This window comes from Mytilus galloprovincialis, chromosome 2 (assembly GCF_965363235.1).
Source record: "Mytilus galloprovincialis chromosome 2, xbMytGall1.hap1.1, whole genome shotgun sequence".
Lineage (NCBI taxonomy): Eukaryota > Metazoa > Mollusca > Bivalvia > Mytilida > Mytilidae > Mytilus > Mytilus galloprovincialis.
In genome coordinates, this window is record NC_134839.1 from 79,912,037 (window position 1) to 79,927,698 (window position 15,662).

The 15,662-nt window shown below is 31.2% G+C and overlaps 1 protein-coding gene across 1 annotated transcript; it reads left to right on the forward strand.

Annotated features, from left to right (window-relative positions):
* The first annotated feature begins 523 nt into the window (after nt 1–523).
* On the forward strand, nt 524–12,051 carry LOC143062552 (MAM domain-containing glycosylphosphatidylinositol anchor protein 2-like). Its single transcript, XM_076234217.1, has 9 exons — nt 524–587; nt 2,760–2,889; nt 3,600–3,781; nt 5,239–5,320; nt 6,799–6,893; nt 9,030–9,156; nt 9,596–9,774; nt 10,741–10,837; nt 12,044–12,051. Exons 3-9 carry the CDS (start codon nt 3,632–3,634, stop codon nt 12,049–12,051), a joined length of 738 nt encoding a protein of 245 aa, XP_076090332.1. The 5' UTR covers nt 524–587; nt 2,760–2,889; nt 3,600–3,631.
* The last annotated feature ends 3,611 nt before the right edge of the window (nt 12,052–15,662 follow it).

The window sequence follows — 15,662 nt, forward strand, 5'->3', positions numbered from 1 at the left end:
GTTGACATAAATTTAACTCAGATTGGTTTGTAAAATTTTCCTTGGAAATGGTGTTTTATATCTTTTTTGTCGATTTGTATTTAGACAATGATTTTCGTCTTAGGAACTGCTCTCCATTTAACAATTGCATTAATAAGTAATGTGAATACTACAAGCTAATGCCATTCGAATATTGAAAAGTCAATAGAAATAATGTGTAATGTCTTCTGTAGGAAGTTTTGTTAATGACAAGACTTTGCCCGGTACACATTTTTTTGTAATTTACAAAAGACAACACAGAGAAAATCCCAATCATAGGAATAATAAAACTTGATACCAACATATGCATATCTTTGACTTAAAGAAAAGTTTGAAATTCAATGCGTTAATTTTGTTTTAGGTTTTTAAAAATGTGTTCGATTTTGGGATACATCTGTGATTCTATAGGATAAACAGCATTAAACATCCATCTTAATATTACTTATTCTATTACAATCGCAAACATTATTTTAATAGTTTCATATTCATGTGGATTTGAGTCATCAGAAGATGATTGCATATTTGAAAATTCAAACAACGGCGACTTTGATTGGCAGCTTGGTCATACAGTAAGTATACAATAAATTATGTCTAGAAGTGTTATACTACTGTTGCCTTTATTTATGTAGCAATTTGTTGCGACTGTCATACAAGTGAGAGGTTTTGCACATTAAAACTAGGTTCGATCCACCATTTACTACATTTGAAAATGCCTGTACCAAGTCAGGAATAGCATAGTTGTTGTCCATTCGTTTGATGTGTTTTATCATTTGATTTTGCCATTTGATTAGGGACTTTCCGTTTAAGAATTTTCCTCGGAGTTCAGTATCTTTGTGATTTTACTTTTTTTTTTCTTTGATTTTGTATAGGATTTTCATAGTATTTGTTTATTAATTTTACAATTGGAAACACCAATTTATGAATTTTCAATTAATTCCCATTTCAAATCATAATATCCACTTCTTAATCTTTTATAATGTAATCGTACTTTTATCTTAGATTGATATCTCAATTTACTCTGTAAATTTATTAAAAGCTGGAAAATATGATCTACATTATTTCCTTTTTCATTCTGGCATTATCATTTTCACCAGGTCTATTAAGCATGGGTCATTGAATTAGAAGATCTAACATAGTTTTATATGATCAAGTTTGAGAAGAGGTCAATTTTACTTGATGCATGTATACTTATTTTTTCAAATGAAATTCTGAAAATTCCTTTCCGAGGAAATAAAACGTATCTTAGTTTTACTTTATTATCCGGTATATTGGACGATGGTTTAATTTTCTAATGCACATGTTATACAGCAAGAAAAGTGCTGCCATTTTAGTTCAACTTTGTTTATAATGTCAAAACAAAGGGAAACACTATCTTTTTTTTTAACAGTTTATCGTTAGTTTTGTAGAAATAAGCAGGTGTTACCTTTTCTTACTTGCATTAGAAAAATGTTGCTAAAAGCATAGAAAATACTAGTGATTTTTACCAGAAAAGTGCGATTAATGCTGCAGACTTGCACTTTTGAAAATCGACTATAGACGTTACACAGACATAAATTCAGACATGAAATGTGAAATATGTGAGTGTTTGGGAATAATATTCAAAAAGTCACAAATCTCCGTTGCCAAAGATATGTTGTGATCTAGGAAGACCATTAATCTAACGATAGCATCAAATAAATGTCGTCATTTTAAAGAACAAAATATGTTTTACTATTTTTTCCGGTATAGGTCAACCGAATCAATACACTTTTTGTATAGATTATTCTTATTTTATTCCGTTCAGTCTGATATTATAAATATCTCTGCATGCGAATTGTACAAACCACAACTACAAGAAACAAATATTTTACAAAACAAATACTCTTACTTCTTTTTTTGTCCCTTTTCTCCTTCAGTAAAACTAAGGCTTATTCCGATGACGATAATTATTGTAACAACTTATGTCGGATATAGGGTCTTCTTTTTGTAAAACAATAATCAAAGTACAGGTTTCACACCTATTGACCCTGAATTTTATATTTTTTATATTTTTTAGGGAGTATCTTTTGTTTTAACTCATGAAGCTAGTTTTGTTTCCAGGGTCAACTTTAAACATGCTATCGACAAAATATTTAACACACAGTTTCGTGTATATACGCGTCCTTTCGTTTTTCGTTTAGAAAACAATGCCTCATTGTAAACGTTTGCTAGTAATACGCTCGCGTTTAAAGGCGTTTTTGAATATTTTAATTGGATCATTTTGATTTCCTAATTCTTTGTATTTTAAGGTGCCATTATACCTTTTAACATAAAATAAACACACACATGAAGTAAATGTGACTAAATTTACAGATTTATCAATAAAAAATGTTATTGTACTATCTTGATAAAAATATAGTTTGCATATTTTTGACCTTGATATTGCAAAATGATTTATAGTTATCTTCAATCAAACGTCTATAAAAAAAAAACAGGAAGACTTGATCTTTCCGATTTTTAAATTTCCAATTTGTTGATAAATCTAATCTTTTATGAATAATGATATTGTAAGGTGGTTCAATGTGAAATTCATTGAAATGAGGTTTGTGCAATATTATTTCTAGACTTGTCTTAGGCAAACATTCAACAGTTTGTGCATTGTTGTGACTTGTTGACACTAAGTCAAACACTACTAGTTAAATAGATTAATATACTATGCTTGGTGACGAATACACTATGATTGCTGACAATTTTGTAAGCAAATGATTTTTTTTTTCTCACAGGGAGGAACACCTACATTAGGAACTGGTCCTGCAAATGCATACTCTGGTGATCAATATGCGTATATTGAGGTTACTAAAAAAAGGAAAAATAAGGTTGCAATTTTATCAACACTGAACAAAGTTCTAGATGGTATGTTATAGTTATTTTACATATACGATTGAAATATACATGAATTATTTTCACTGCTTATAATTGACAGCACTAAAAATCGTTATTAAATCCACACAGTGTTATTGCTGTAGAAATGTTTTCATTGATACATAAACAGATAAACATAAACTGAATGTTAGTGCACTCTTTTACACGCTCTGCTGTACTCCGTATGAATAAAAAGTGGATAGCCTGTTTTGGGTTTTTTCATTATCAGCCGATTAAAGTATTGCATTTCACGCATGTTAAACAGAAACACAAAATTCATTAAGTTGATTTAAACAATATCGTCATTTATTCCTGAAGCTCTTAATTCATTTTTATAACAAAAATTTATGGTACTTATTTTACTGCTTAATTTCACATTAATACAAAAAGTACTATAAAGTAAAACAGAGACACGAAAGAAGAGGGGCGAAAGATAACAGAGGGACAGTCAAACTCATAAATCAAACATAAACTGACAACGCCCTGGCTAAAAATAAAAAAGACAAACAGATAAACAATAGTACACATGTGACAACATAGAAAACTAAAGAACAACACGAAGCCCACCAACAACTAGGGGTGATATCAGGTTCTCCGGAAGGATAATCAGATCCTGCTCCACATGGGGCACCCGTCGTGTTGCTCATGTTATTACAAATCCGGTAGATAGAATTCGTTTTACAGTTACGTTATTGTTTCAGCTTCAAACTATTGCCTGCAGTTTCATTATCATATGAGAGGAGCTGGCAGTGGATCACTCTCAGTTTTGGTGCAAGAATACGGATATGCATCTAGTTGGGATAACGTGTTTACTGCCAATGGAAATCAAGGAGATCGCTGGATGTTCGCGTCCATTAATATTCCATATCACACCGATCTTTATGTATGTATATAGTTGATAATAATTTTATTAAGGGATCAAAGGTGTTAGACAATTAATTCAAGTTGGACTAATAAAGTATACACTATGAAACGGTCAAATAAAATTTATCTTGGTAAAATTGTAATCTTATATGGACGTCTGTTCTTGTGGATGCATGTGTCTTTTTTGCTATTTTATGTGCTTCCCTTTTTTGATTTACGTGTTCGTTTTTATTTTGTGGTTAGTCACCACTTCCATGTTGACATGAATATCAATTATATGATAATTTTTATAAATTTACTGTTTGCAAAAGTAAGAATTATTCTAAATACTAAGGATTTTCTTATCCCAGAAATAAATAACCTTAGCCGTATTTAGCACAACGTTATGGAATTTTTTCAATGCTATTCAACTTTATACTCTTTTGGCTTTCTTGACTGTTTTGATCTGAGCGTCACTGGTGAGTCTTATGTAGACGAAACGCACGTATGGTGTATTAAATTATAAACCTGGTACCTTTGATAACTATTATCATGTCGAAATGTCCTATTGTAATGTTTATTTGTGTATTCCTCTTTACTGAATGTTCTTGCATTAATTTGTACTGTAGTCCTGTCATGTAATGTTGTCATATTAGTGTTATACTTAACATTGCCATAAAATCGCGAGGTTTGGCTAGCCGCAAAACCACGTTCAACCCAAAACAAATTCTAAAAATGTCCTGTACCAAGTCAGGAAAATGGCAGTTGTTATGTTGAAGTTCGTTTCTAGCGTTTAGCGCTATAAAACCAGGTTCAATCCACCATTTACTACATTTGAAAATGCCTGTACCAATTCAGGATTATGACAGTTGTCCATTCGTTTGACGTGTTTTAACAGTTCGATTGTGCCATTTGATTAGGGGCTTTCCGTTTTGAATTTTCCTCGAAGTTATTTTTGTGTTTTTTCTTTTTTCTGTGTGTGTTGCATTGTCGTTTTTGTTTTTTGTTGCACTTCATTGTTTCTGTTGTTTCGTTGTTTTCCTCTTCAAGTTGACGTGTTAACCTCAGTTTCAGTGTGTAACCTGGATTTTTTTCTCTCAATCGATTGATAACTTTCGAACAGCGGTATACTACTGATGCCTTTACTTTTTATACACTTACCGAAAGTTCGAAACAATCAGCTATTTTAAATAAGTGTACATTAGACAGGACTATGTCCTTGGTCAATATAATCTGAACAGGTCCATATATAACGTATTGGTCTCGTCAACAATCCATAATTGATAATTGTTAATAAAAACAAAATAAATAAAACAATACATAGAAATTGTGGAGTCAATTTTCAGAGCGACTGTATCATTGTTATATAGTATTCCCTATGTTCCTTTGTTTCCGTTATAGGTTTTTAATTTTTTTTTTTGGATGTGCGATTTTATTTGACTGGTGATTCGTCTGATCGAGATACAACTGTTAATCGATGAACTATTTTATTTATAGATTGAAATTAAGGCAGACAAAGGAGGTAATAAAGGTGACATCGCAATTGACGAAATTGTGCTATCGACTGGAGAATGTACTAGTAAGCTACTTCAGCTTTTATATAATTCGTATGGTTATATCTCTGTATACATTTGTTAGGGATAGACATTACTTTGCTTGTGCATATAGTAAATCAGATGAGATAATACAATGCAATTTATATCATACACTTTCTGTACTGTTCAATTGAATACTTTAATAGCGACATTTCAACTATATAATATAAAAACAGAAATACATGTAATAGTAACTTGTATGATTAAATTGAATAGAAGTATAAATAATTAAGACAGACAGGAAGGAATATACAATGATGTAACGACTTGTATGTAATACTAAATAAACGACTTTATTGTTTTTCTTTAGAGAAACGTGATGTCCCTACTGAATTAAATTTTAATAAGATTCTACTCGCGCCTCGTGTGAACTTTCTTATTCGATTCTCGAATTTATTGTGTATGCTGTTGGAATTATATGACTTTCTTCTTTTCTCTCTTTTATTCCACTATTTGATAAAACAAAAGCCATCTTTTATAGTTTTCAGGGAACCATTGTAAAATAACAATTTCTATTTCGAACATCTAATCTTTAAAAACAACGTAATAAATAGTGTCCTAATAAAAGCGACAATGTCAGTGCAAATGGAGAAAGAATCCGACAACTATATAAAAGATAACATACGTTTAATACTGAATTAACCTGATAAGATACAAAGTTTCTCTCCATAAAAACAAACTTTCAAGTCTTTGTTATATTTTTTATCTCAATGATTATGAAATATAAATGACCACTATTTAATAAAACAAACAAAAAAGAAAACTGAACATCATGTCAATGTCAAAGTGAAGATGATGATTTGATTTTTTTCATTTTTTCCTAAGGTAGTTAGGATAATTTTTGCTGCATATCTGCTCCAACATGATCGGAGAGCAGAATACTTATTATAAGCGGTTTAGTTTCTCCATCGGATCTTCTTTATCAACATTTAAGGTTTTCTTCAAAACTGAGTGACTAGTGTTTATCTTTTCAAGGAATACGGTTTGAAATTCTTGTATTAGTCATGATAAACACGATCTAACTTATGGGCTTATCAAAATAAATCATTAAATTTGTCAGACTATTTTTCAAATTGTTGCAAGGAAAACAAGTAAAGAAATGCTTCTATATTATACCACAAAAGAAATTTATTCAAGCCATTTTATTTTGGTAAAGTATATTCTTTTCTGTGTATCTTTGTAACGATGATCTTCTATAATTGACAATGAAATCTTTATATGTGAATAACATGAAAGTCAATAACAAATTTACGGAAAACATTTCTGCTATACTAGTGATAAAAAAATTAAGAATTTAATTATCTTCTGTATGTACTATTTCTATGATTGTGATTTTTATATTTTATGATTTTGCTACCATGCTGCTTGTTTAAAGTAAGGCGAGTATAATTAAAACGTCAGTTTACGATTTTGGATGTAACTTATGTAATGAAAAAAGTATATCAGAAAAATATGTTCACAGGTGATCTATTTGTTTGTGGATTTGAGTTATTAGATGAAACCTGCATATTTAGAAACAAAGACAACGATGATTTTGATTGGAAGCTTGGTCAATTGGTTAGTAGAGAAATAAAATACAGTAATAATTGTATGTACTTATACAAACAATATAAACCTAGTTATTATGTGTAAGTTTGTGTTTTGTAACGATTGATAGATATCTGTTTGTTCCACGTGAAGTGGCAAATATTTCAGGAATATTTAAAACAAATGTGTTGGTTATGCCTGTTTTTGAATTTGTAATGCTGATTTTCATGTTCCGTCAACAAGGAAGAGTTGAAAAATCACAAATACATTAAGGTTTATAACCCAAAAAAAATAGCTTGCATGGTAAATTAAATGCTTGTTTATGTGCTGTGTCAATAGAGTGTGTACATGCCCTTTTGTTTCTAGTTGTTTGTTCTTATTACGATTAAGATTATAACACTGTTGTAACCTAATTCTTTACATTTTTATAAAGTATATCTGGTTTTTTTTGTTCCCAAATTGTTTTCAATATAATGGAATTATATGAGATGTCATACAGATTTATTATTAATTTTTATTTAAGTATGACCAATTGAATTGTAATACATAAGTACAATCACCATACTGTATAAAATAGTAATTGTACAAGTTAAACTAAAATTTCCATTCCATAAAGAATAATGATAGACTATACATTTGAATAAAAGTTACAATGAATTATGACTATATAATTATCATCTTTATAAAAAATCAATCTGTTTTGTTAATTAGGTCTTTCCACTTTTCTGTGGAAAGACCTATTGTTTTTCTTCTGATTATTTTTTTTTTTTTTCTTCCGCCAAATTTTGTTCTTGCGATAAACATTTGTTTCTAAGTATGTCGCTTAGATATTTGGTATATGATATCGAAGAGTTTATGCGCTTTTGAAATTTACCCTGTGTAACCGAATACTTTTCTTTGTAGGAGTTATCTCCCCAAACACTGTTTTCCTTGTGTCCACGACTCCTTCGCAACCGTAAAAGATTACGACAAATTTATTTTACAAAATTGCTCGTTATATCCTTCTCATGATTTGTTCTATTTTGACCGAAGCGATATGAACGCTTCATATGAGAGTTATTTCCCCTTATGCATTTGATATAAGTGATATGCATTTCTATCTTGTAAACCATAAGTTATAGAGACCTAGGATCTTTTGATTTGAGGTCCTTGGTCCAAAAAAATGAAAATTAGGTCAAGGTCAAAGGTCAAGGTCATATTCTAATTTTTGAATTTGGCTTATTTTCACTCATTTTCATTAACCTTATAAGATATCGACAAATTATTTTGACTAAGTTGTTAGTTGCGACATGTCGTAACTTAATAATTTTAGTTGAAAGGGTGCGTAGACAATGAATGGAAGTTTTCGCCCCTATCATATCTAACATTATATGTAAAGTGATATAACTTACTAACCATACATATTAGAGACCTAGGGTCTTTTGACTTGAGATCCTCAGTTTGTGACCTTGAAATTCAGGTCAAGGTCATAGGTTAATTTGACGTTCTAGATTTTGACCTTTGCTTTAAATTCATATCTATCAGTGGCGGATCCAGAACTTTTCCTAAGGGGGGGGGGGCCGCTGACTGCCCTAAGGGAGGGCCCGCTCCAGTCATGCTTCAATGATTCCCTATATAATCAACCAAATTTTTCCCACGAAAGGGGGGCCCGGGCCCCCCAGCCCCCCCCCCCCTGGATCCACCTATGTCTATATATCATAAAGCCATATGAACTGACATTTTAGACTGATTTTTAATATTTTAATATCAAAATAGGTATTAACTGGTGGAAAGACCTTCAATTGTTCTCTGAACAATTGGTTTTTAATTATATATATATTTATCAAGTCAATAAAATGTTTGCGTTTTAAAATCTATCGATCAAGTATTTAAAAAAAATACAAGTGATGGTTGTTAGCTGCCTATATTAACAGATTTTATCCATAATATTCTGCATAAGGCAATTACTGTACCTAGTTAGGAATATAACAGTTCTTTTCAATTCGTTTGATGTGTTTGAGCTTTTTAGTTTGCCATTTGATGAGGCACTTTCCGTTTTGCATTTTTCCTTGGAGTTTGAAATTTAATGTTATTTCTATTTGTAACACATACCAAAAACAAATAACTGTATTATCAATACTGATAACTGTGACATTATACGAATGCAATACCGTTTTCGTTTATTAGAACACACCAACACTAAAGATTGGACCAACTGATGCATATTCCGGCAATCAGTATGCTTATATTGAAGTAAATAAGAAGAACTCGGGAGAAGTTGCTGTTTTATCAACAGACGGGACAGTTTTAGCAGGTATTTAACATGTATTGCCATCATCTTTTAGTCACTGGTCATAATAGTGTATAATATTAATATTTTTACAAGATTGTATATGAAGAATGTAAAAGATTTAACTTCCCGTAATTCTCTATTTCATTAAGGGGTGAAAAAAAGTGAATTCGAAAAATATTGGTTCCTAAAGAAAAGACAATACAACTGAATTCATGTGTCGGACGATTGCTTATTTCAATTGAGAGACTATAATTGTCCCCAATCTTCCAAAACGTACAGGACAGACGATGTAAAATATGAATCCACCAATTAGTATAATTTACTCCGTTTTCCTACTCATTTTTCCACAAAATGTATACTAGTTTGCAGAAAATACAAATCTGAAATATTCATTAGTCAATAAAACTTGTCAGAGTGGCGCTGTGCAGAGAATAACAAGATTTAAACATTTAAATTTCAGCCTCCGAATATTGCCTCCAGTTTTACTACCATATGTACGGAGCTCATATAGGAAATCTTGTAGTTTATATAAAGGAAAATGGTTCAGAGACATGGGAAATTGTGTTTACAAAGGATGGAGATCAGGGAAATCTTTGGAACCATGCATGTTTGAATTTATCGTATCAGAATGAAATCACTGTACGTATATATTGTTCAGGCTAGATTAAGCATAGGTATCAACTGATGTTAAGTTTTTTTACTTTCAATGTGGTTTTAAAATTAGACGTTCACTCACTTTAAAAGTCCACTTATAGATATTTATTGCTCCATACATAATACATCTCTTCAACCATTTTATTCAGTCGTCCGAATGAATTTAAACATCAGCAAAAAGTGCATATATACATGCATTATTTCATGGAAATGAATAGGTACGTGTTATTCATTTGTAACAAATATTTGCCAACATACAAGGAAAAGAAACTGTACCCTTACAATGTCATCAATTTCAAAGTATCAATGATGCCTCCACGAAAGAGAAAACAATAACATATGATCACTGCAAAGTAAAAATGTATTGTAGCTGAGATTAAATTTGAATGATTTCCCTTATTTTGATAACTGAATTTTGGTGTATATATGGGCATACAAGCGAACTTAAAATTGCTGGCAATATCACACAAACGAATTTAAGAAATAGTTTTATAATTTGAATAATACAAAATTAACATGTCAAGTTGGCAGACGAAGTATTAAGTTACTTTTCAAAGGCTGTGGTAAGAGCAGTGCAAATAATTATGCATTTCAAATATACAGATAATTTATCCGGAGCACCTAAGATCACCCCTAGTTTTTGGTGGGGTTCGTGTTGTTTATTCTTTAGTTTTCTGTGTTGTGTCATGTGTACTATTGTTTGTCTTTTTCATTTTTAGCCATGGCGTTGTCTTTTTTTTCCATTTATGTGTTTGACTGTCCCTCTGGTATCTTTCGTCCTTCATCTATCTGAAGAATGAATATGCCTTACTTGTAACAACTATGAAGGGAAAAACATAAAGCATAGTGCAACTGGAGTTTAAAACTCAAAGCTTTTTGTCCTTTTTAGCTTGTTACTTTATTTGAAAAGAAAGACATAAAATATAATTAAATTATCATTTCTGTATTCAGATTGAAATAGAAGCAAGCAAAGGAGGCCAAACCAGAAAGAAAAACAAAGGGGACATAGCAATTGATGAAATTCAGTTGTCTACTGGTGCATGCACATGTAAGCTTTCTTTTTTATTTGTCAAACAATTAAATAACCTTAAATGCATATATCTCCTCGACTGCAATAACATTAACGGTACCAATTTTCCTGCACCAGATGCGCATTTCGACAATACATGTCTCTTCAGTGATGATCGTGGCCAAATATTTGAAATCCAAAGCTTATATAAAAGATGAAGAGCTATAATCCAAAAGGTCCAAAAAGTATAGCCAAATCAGTGAAAGGAATCAGAGCTTTGCATGAGGGAGATAAATTCCTTAATTTATAATAATTTCTAACATTTTGTAACAGCAAATTTTAATAACACAAAAAATCCGTATTTTCATGCCAGTACCGAAGTACTGGCTACTGGACTGGAGATACCCTCGGGGACTAACAGTCCACCAGCAGAAGCATCGACCCAGTGGTAGTAATAACATTAACGGTACCAATTTTCCTGCACCAGATGCGCATTTCGACAAGACATGTCTCTTCAATACATGTCTCTTTAAAGGTTTTATCTCTTACTACATGTTTGAACGTGATCACGTTGCTTATTGTATTCCAGATTATAAGTTGGTGAAAATCAGAGCATATTTGTTTTACAGATATCATCATTAGTTTACCTATTGGCACATTAACATACATATTGCAATCCGCCTATAATTATGTATAAAGTAAAATTTAAAAAAATACTGAACTCCGAGGAGAAGTCAAAACGGAAAGTCCCTTTTCAAATTGCAAAATCTAAAGCTCAAATACATAAAACGAATGGATAACAACTGTCATATTTCTGACATGGTACAGGCATTTTCTTATGTAAAAAATGGTGGATTGAACCAGGTTTTATAGCTAAATAAACCTCTCACTTGTATGACAGTCGCATCAAAGTAGATATTTTCATTATGTTTGTTTACTCATAATCAAATCAAATAAGCAACATCATCAATTATAAAAAAAACTGTTCACATATATCAGGCTTATAATAATATTTTTACAAACAAATAGCTCATTGGTGGCCTTGGATTTTTCTCTGCTTTAAATCGTGTCGCTGTCTCTTTGACACACTCCCTTTTCCATCGTCTCTTTAATAATCAATAAAAAAAGCAAAAGTATCATTGGAATAGAAGTTCAGATACACGACAAAAGTACTTTTAAAAAAAAATGTTTTGCAACTTTCTTCAAACATAACATTTAATTGCTATACATGATCTTCTTTCATAGTTCCTTGATATTAATGTATATAGGTTTTAATTATTAAGTATTCTTCTGAAAGTGGCATCCATTTCTTGTTAATTAAATAGTATGTTCTCTCTTACAGGCCAATATATAGACTCACACCTGAAGTAGTTTTGATTACAGAAAGACAACAACACTGGGATATATCTGAATACGAAAACAAGGACTTATCAAAATATAATAGACTAATATAATCATACTAGTATTTGTTTTACATTGAGAATTCATTATCTGCACTTGCAGATTGTAAATAAGTAAGTCCATGTCATGCGTGTATATTTAATTTTTTATCAGAATATATATTTTGCAAGTGACGAGGTTTGGTTTTTTTTGGTTAAAAGAGTGAATACCGTTCAAAACATAATAGATTATTTCTTACACGATTTATGTTTATGATTGTCTATAAAAGTGGATTATGGAATTTAAAGTGACTGCAATTACTTTCATACAATGTATATAAAGTTTAATTTGTCAAATTTGTCCAAACATGAAATTTAATTGCTATACTTATAAGCTATTTTCATACTTACTTTATGTTTTAGGTGTTAGCCTCACAAATCTAGAGGGCATTACCCCCGTAAAATAAAGGAATACATCTGATTTAAAACCAGGATCATCCACCATTTTTTCTTAAAATGTCCTTTAGTCAGCACTTGTGTTGGCATGAATTATCATTGATATGGTTATATTTATAAATTTACTGTTCACAAAATTTGGAATTTTTGAAATACTAAGGCTTTTCTACCTCAGTTATAGATAATCTTAGCTGTACTTGGCAAAACCTTTAGGAATTTTGGTCCTCAATGCTTTTCAACTTCGTACTCTTTATTTGGCCTTTTTAACTTTTTTGTATTCGAGCGTCACTGATGAGTCTTTTGTAGACGAAACGCGCGTCTGGCGTATATACGAAATTTAGTCCTGGTATCTATGATGAGTTTATTCTGTACCAAGTCAGGAATTTGTTCTATTGTTGTTTGATTTTTGTTGCACTTCTGTATTCTGTCATTTCGTTGTTTCCTCTTATAGTTGGTGAGTCCCTTGTTGAGACTTTTATGAAGAAAAGTGCCAACTGCACTAAATAAGTAGTTTTTATTTTGAATTATTCATTGACATTGCTTCATTTAGAAGACTTAAGGGCCAATTCCCAGGAAAAGTGATTTACAAAGATTTAAAATTTCAGTTGTTTTTCATTGAGTTTTTAACATACTGATTATATGTGTTTGTGGCATGCCACAAAACCAGGTTCAACCCACCATTTTTTTTCTTTAAAAATGTCCTGTACCAAGTCAGGAAAATGGTCATTGTTATATCATAGTTCGTTTCTGTGTGTGTAACATTTTTACGTTGTGTTTCCGTTGTGTCGTTTGTTTTCTCCTATATTTGAGTGTGAATTCACATTACTATAAGACGTGTCACGGTACTTGTCTATCCCAAATTCATGTATTTGGTTTTGATGTTATATTGGTTATTCTCATCGGATTTTGTCTAATGCTTAGTCCGTTGCTGTGTGTGTTATATTTTAATGTTGTGTCGTTGTTTTCCTCTAATATTTAATGCGTTTCCCTCAGTTTTAGTTTGTTACCACGATTTTGTTTTTTGTCCATAGATTAATGAGTTTTGAACAGGGGTATACTACTGTTGCCTTTATTTAATTAATGTCGGACAACAAAGACATTTTTGTCCTTTGAGCTGTTTATGGTAGATAATAGAAGGTTTTTCTTCATTACCATCAAGAAAAACATGACCAGAAGAGAAGAGGCATAATCCTCATCTTATTTTACCTCTAATAAAACGCTGCGATCTTTTAAATTTGACACGAGTAGTTAATAGGAAACATTTTTACACTCTACATGTGTGAGCCAAAGGTCTGAAATACCGCAATACCTAAAGTCTGAAAGTGTCATTTTAAACAACGTTATGTTGCTGGGTCTGTGAAATGCTCTATGAAACCTCTTTCTACAGTTTTAACATTTAATTTATCAGCAATCGAAATTGTGCTTCAGAATAACTGTAACTGTGAAATTACCCAGTATAGGTCTTGCGTGAATCAGATGTTGATATTCAATTTTCAAAGACTTGTTAGGGTGCTTAAAATAAATAATCCTTCTGGTAATGCAATAAACTAATTGATATGTCTACGCTTAACATTAGTCTTAATCATGAAAAACAATACTCTTTGGTGCATAAAAAAGCATGTTCATCTCAAGTAATAAAATATGATTAAAGAAGGGAAAATCATACCTTTGTTAAAACTCCTGAACAAAACGTTAAATGTAACTGACAACATCAAAAGCTTAATTTTCTTAATCAGAACAAATGTTTGACGTTATGCGATGTCATACCAGTGAGAGGTTTAGTTATTTATAACACTACGAATAATCCACTATTTTCTACATAAGAAAATCCCTGTACTAAGTCAGGAATATGACAATTATTATCCATTCGTCTGATGTGTTTGAGCTTTTTATTTTGTCAATAAATTATGAACCTATCATTTTGAGTTTTCCTCGGAGTTGGGTATTTTTGTTATATAATTTTTTACAGGTATTTGACATTTTTATCAGAAACAAATATGTCACTTTGAACCGACTTCTTTCTAATTTCCAATTATTAAGACGCCCTTAAAAATCCATCTCGAGAAAAAGAAAATGAAGCTGAAATATTTTACTTCACTATATAAATGTATTTTTAACTGAATAGTATATCTATCACAATCAAAGAAAAGCTTGTCTCTAGAAATTTACAAAGAGGATCTACGACAAAAGAAATGATTCCAGTTGGGTTTTTTTTCAATTTGTAGACTGCATTTTGTGAAGCAACCCTCCAGACCTGGTGCATATGTAGTATACATCACCCAGTAAAATATTCGCTATTGAAAGAATGTAACTGCTCAAAAGGAACCAATTAAATAACGGGATGAAAGTTGTAAAGTTGAAGTCAACCATTCCAAAGTTTTGATAGAGCCATCATTATTTAGTAAGCCTTTATTGAATGTACATTGACGACGACCACAATAACATTCCACTCATCCTAACAACAGTCCCGTCTACTTATCTTTATATATGACATTACCTAATACCATTTATCATCAAATCTTGTCAGGCATTATCACCAAGTGTGTCACGTGTGTAGAATGAACTTCCTAGCTCTCATTTGCACCATAGTTTATTCTCGTGATTGATGGAATTCGTAGTGCTGAATGTTTGGTTTCCTGTGTAATATTTTGTTCTTTGAATTTTCTTAAGTTTTTTTCATTTCACTATAGTGTTGTCTGTTTCATTTGGTTTTATGATTTTCGATTGACTCATTAGTATCGCCTCTTGTTTTACAATATGTAAAATTCCTAATTCAGTAAAGACTGGATGGTGAAAACATTGCAGTATGGATACCATCTATTATTCCAATGAATCAATTTGAAAGCACATATTTATCTTTTTCTCTATAGCTATGATGGTGATCTGTACCAAATTTAAAACCAAAACCAGGAATAGTATTGATAGATGAGCTAGGTTATAATGGCAAGTTACTTGATTCTTTCTGTTTATGGTAACCACAAAACTTCTGTAAAAATATATGAAAATATCATTTTATAAATTTTGTGCGC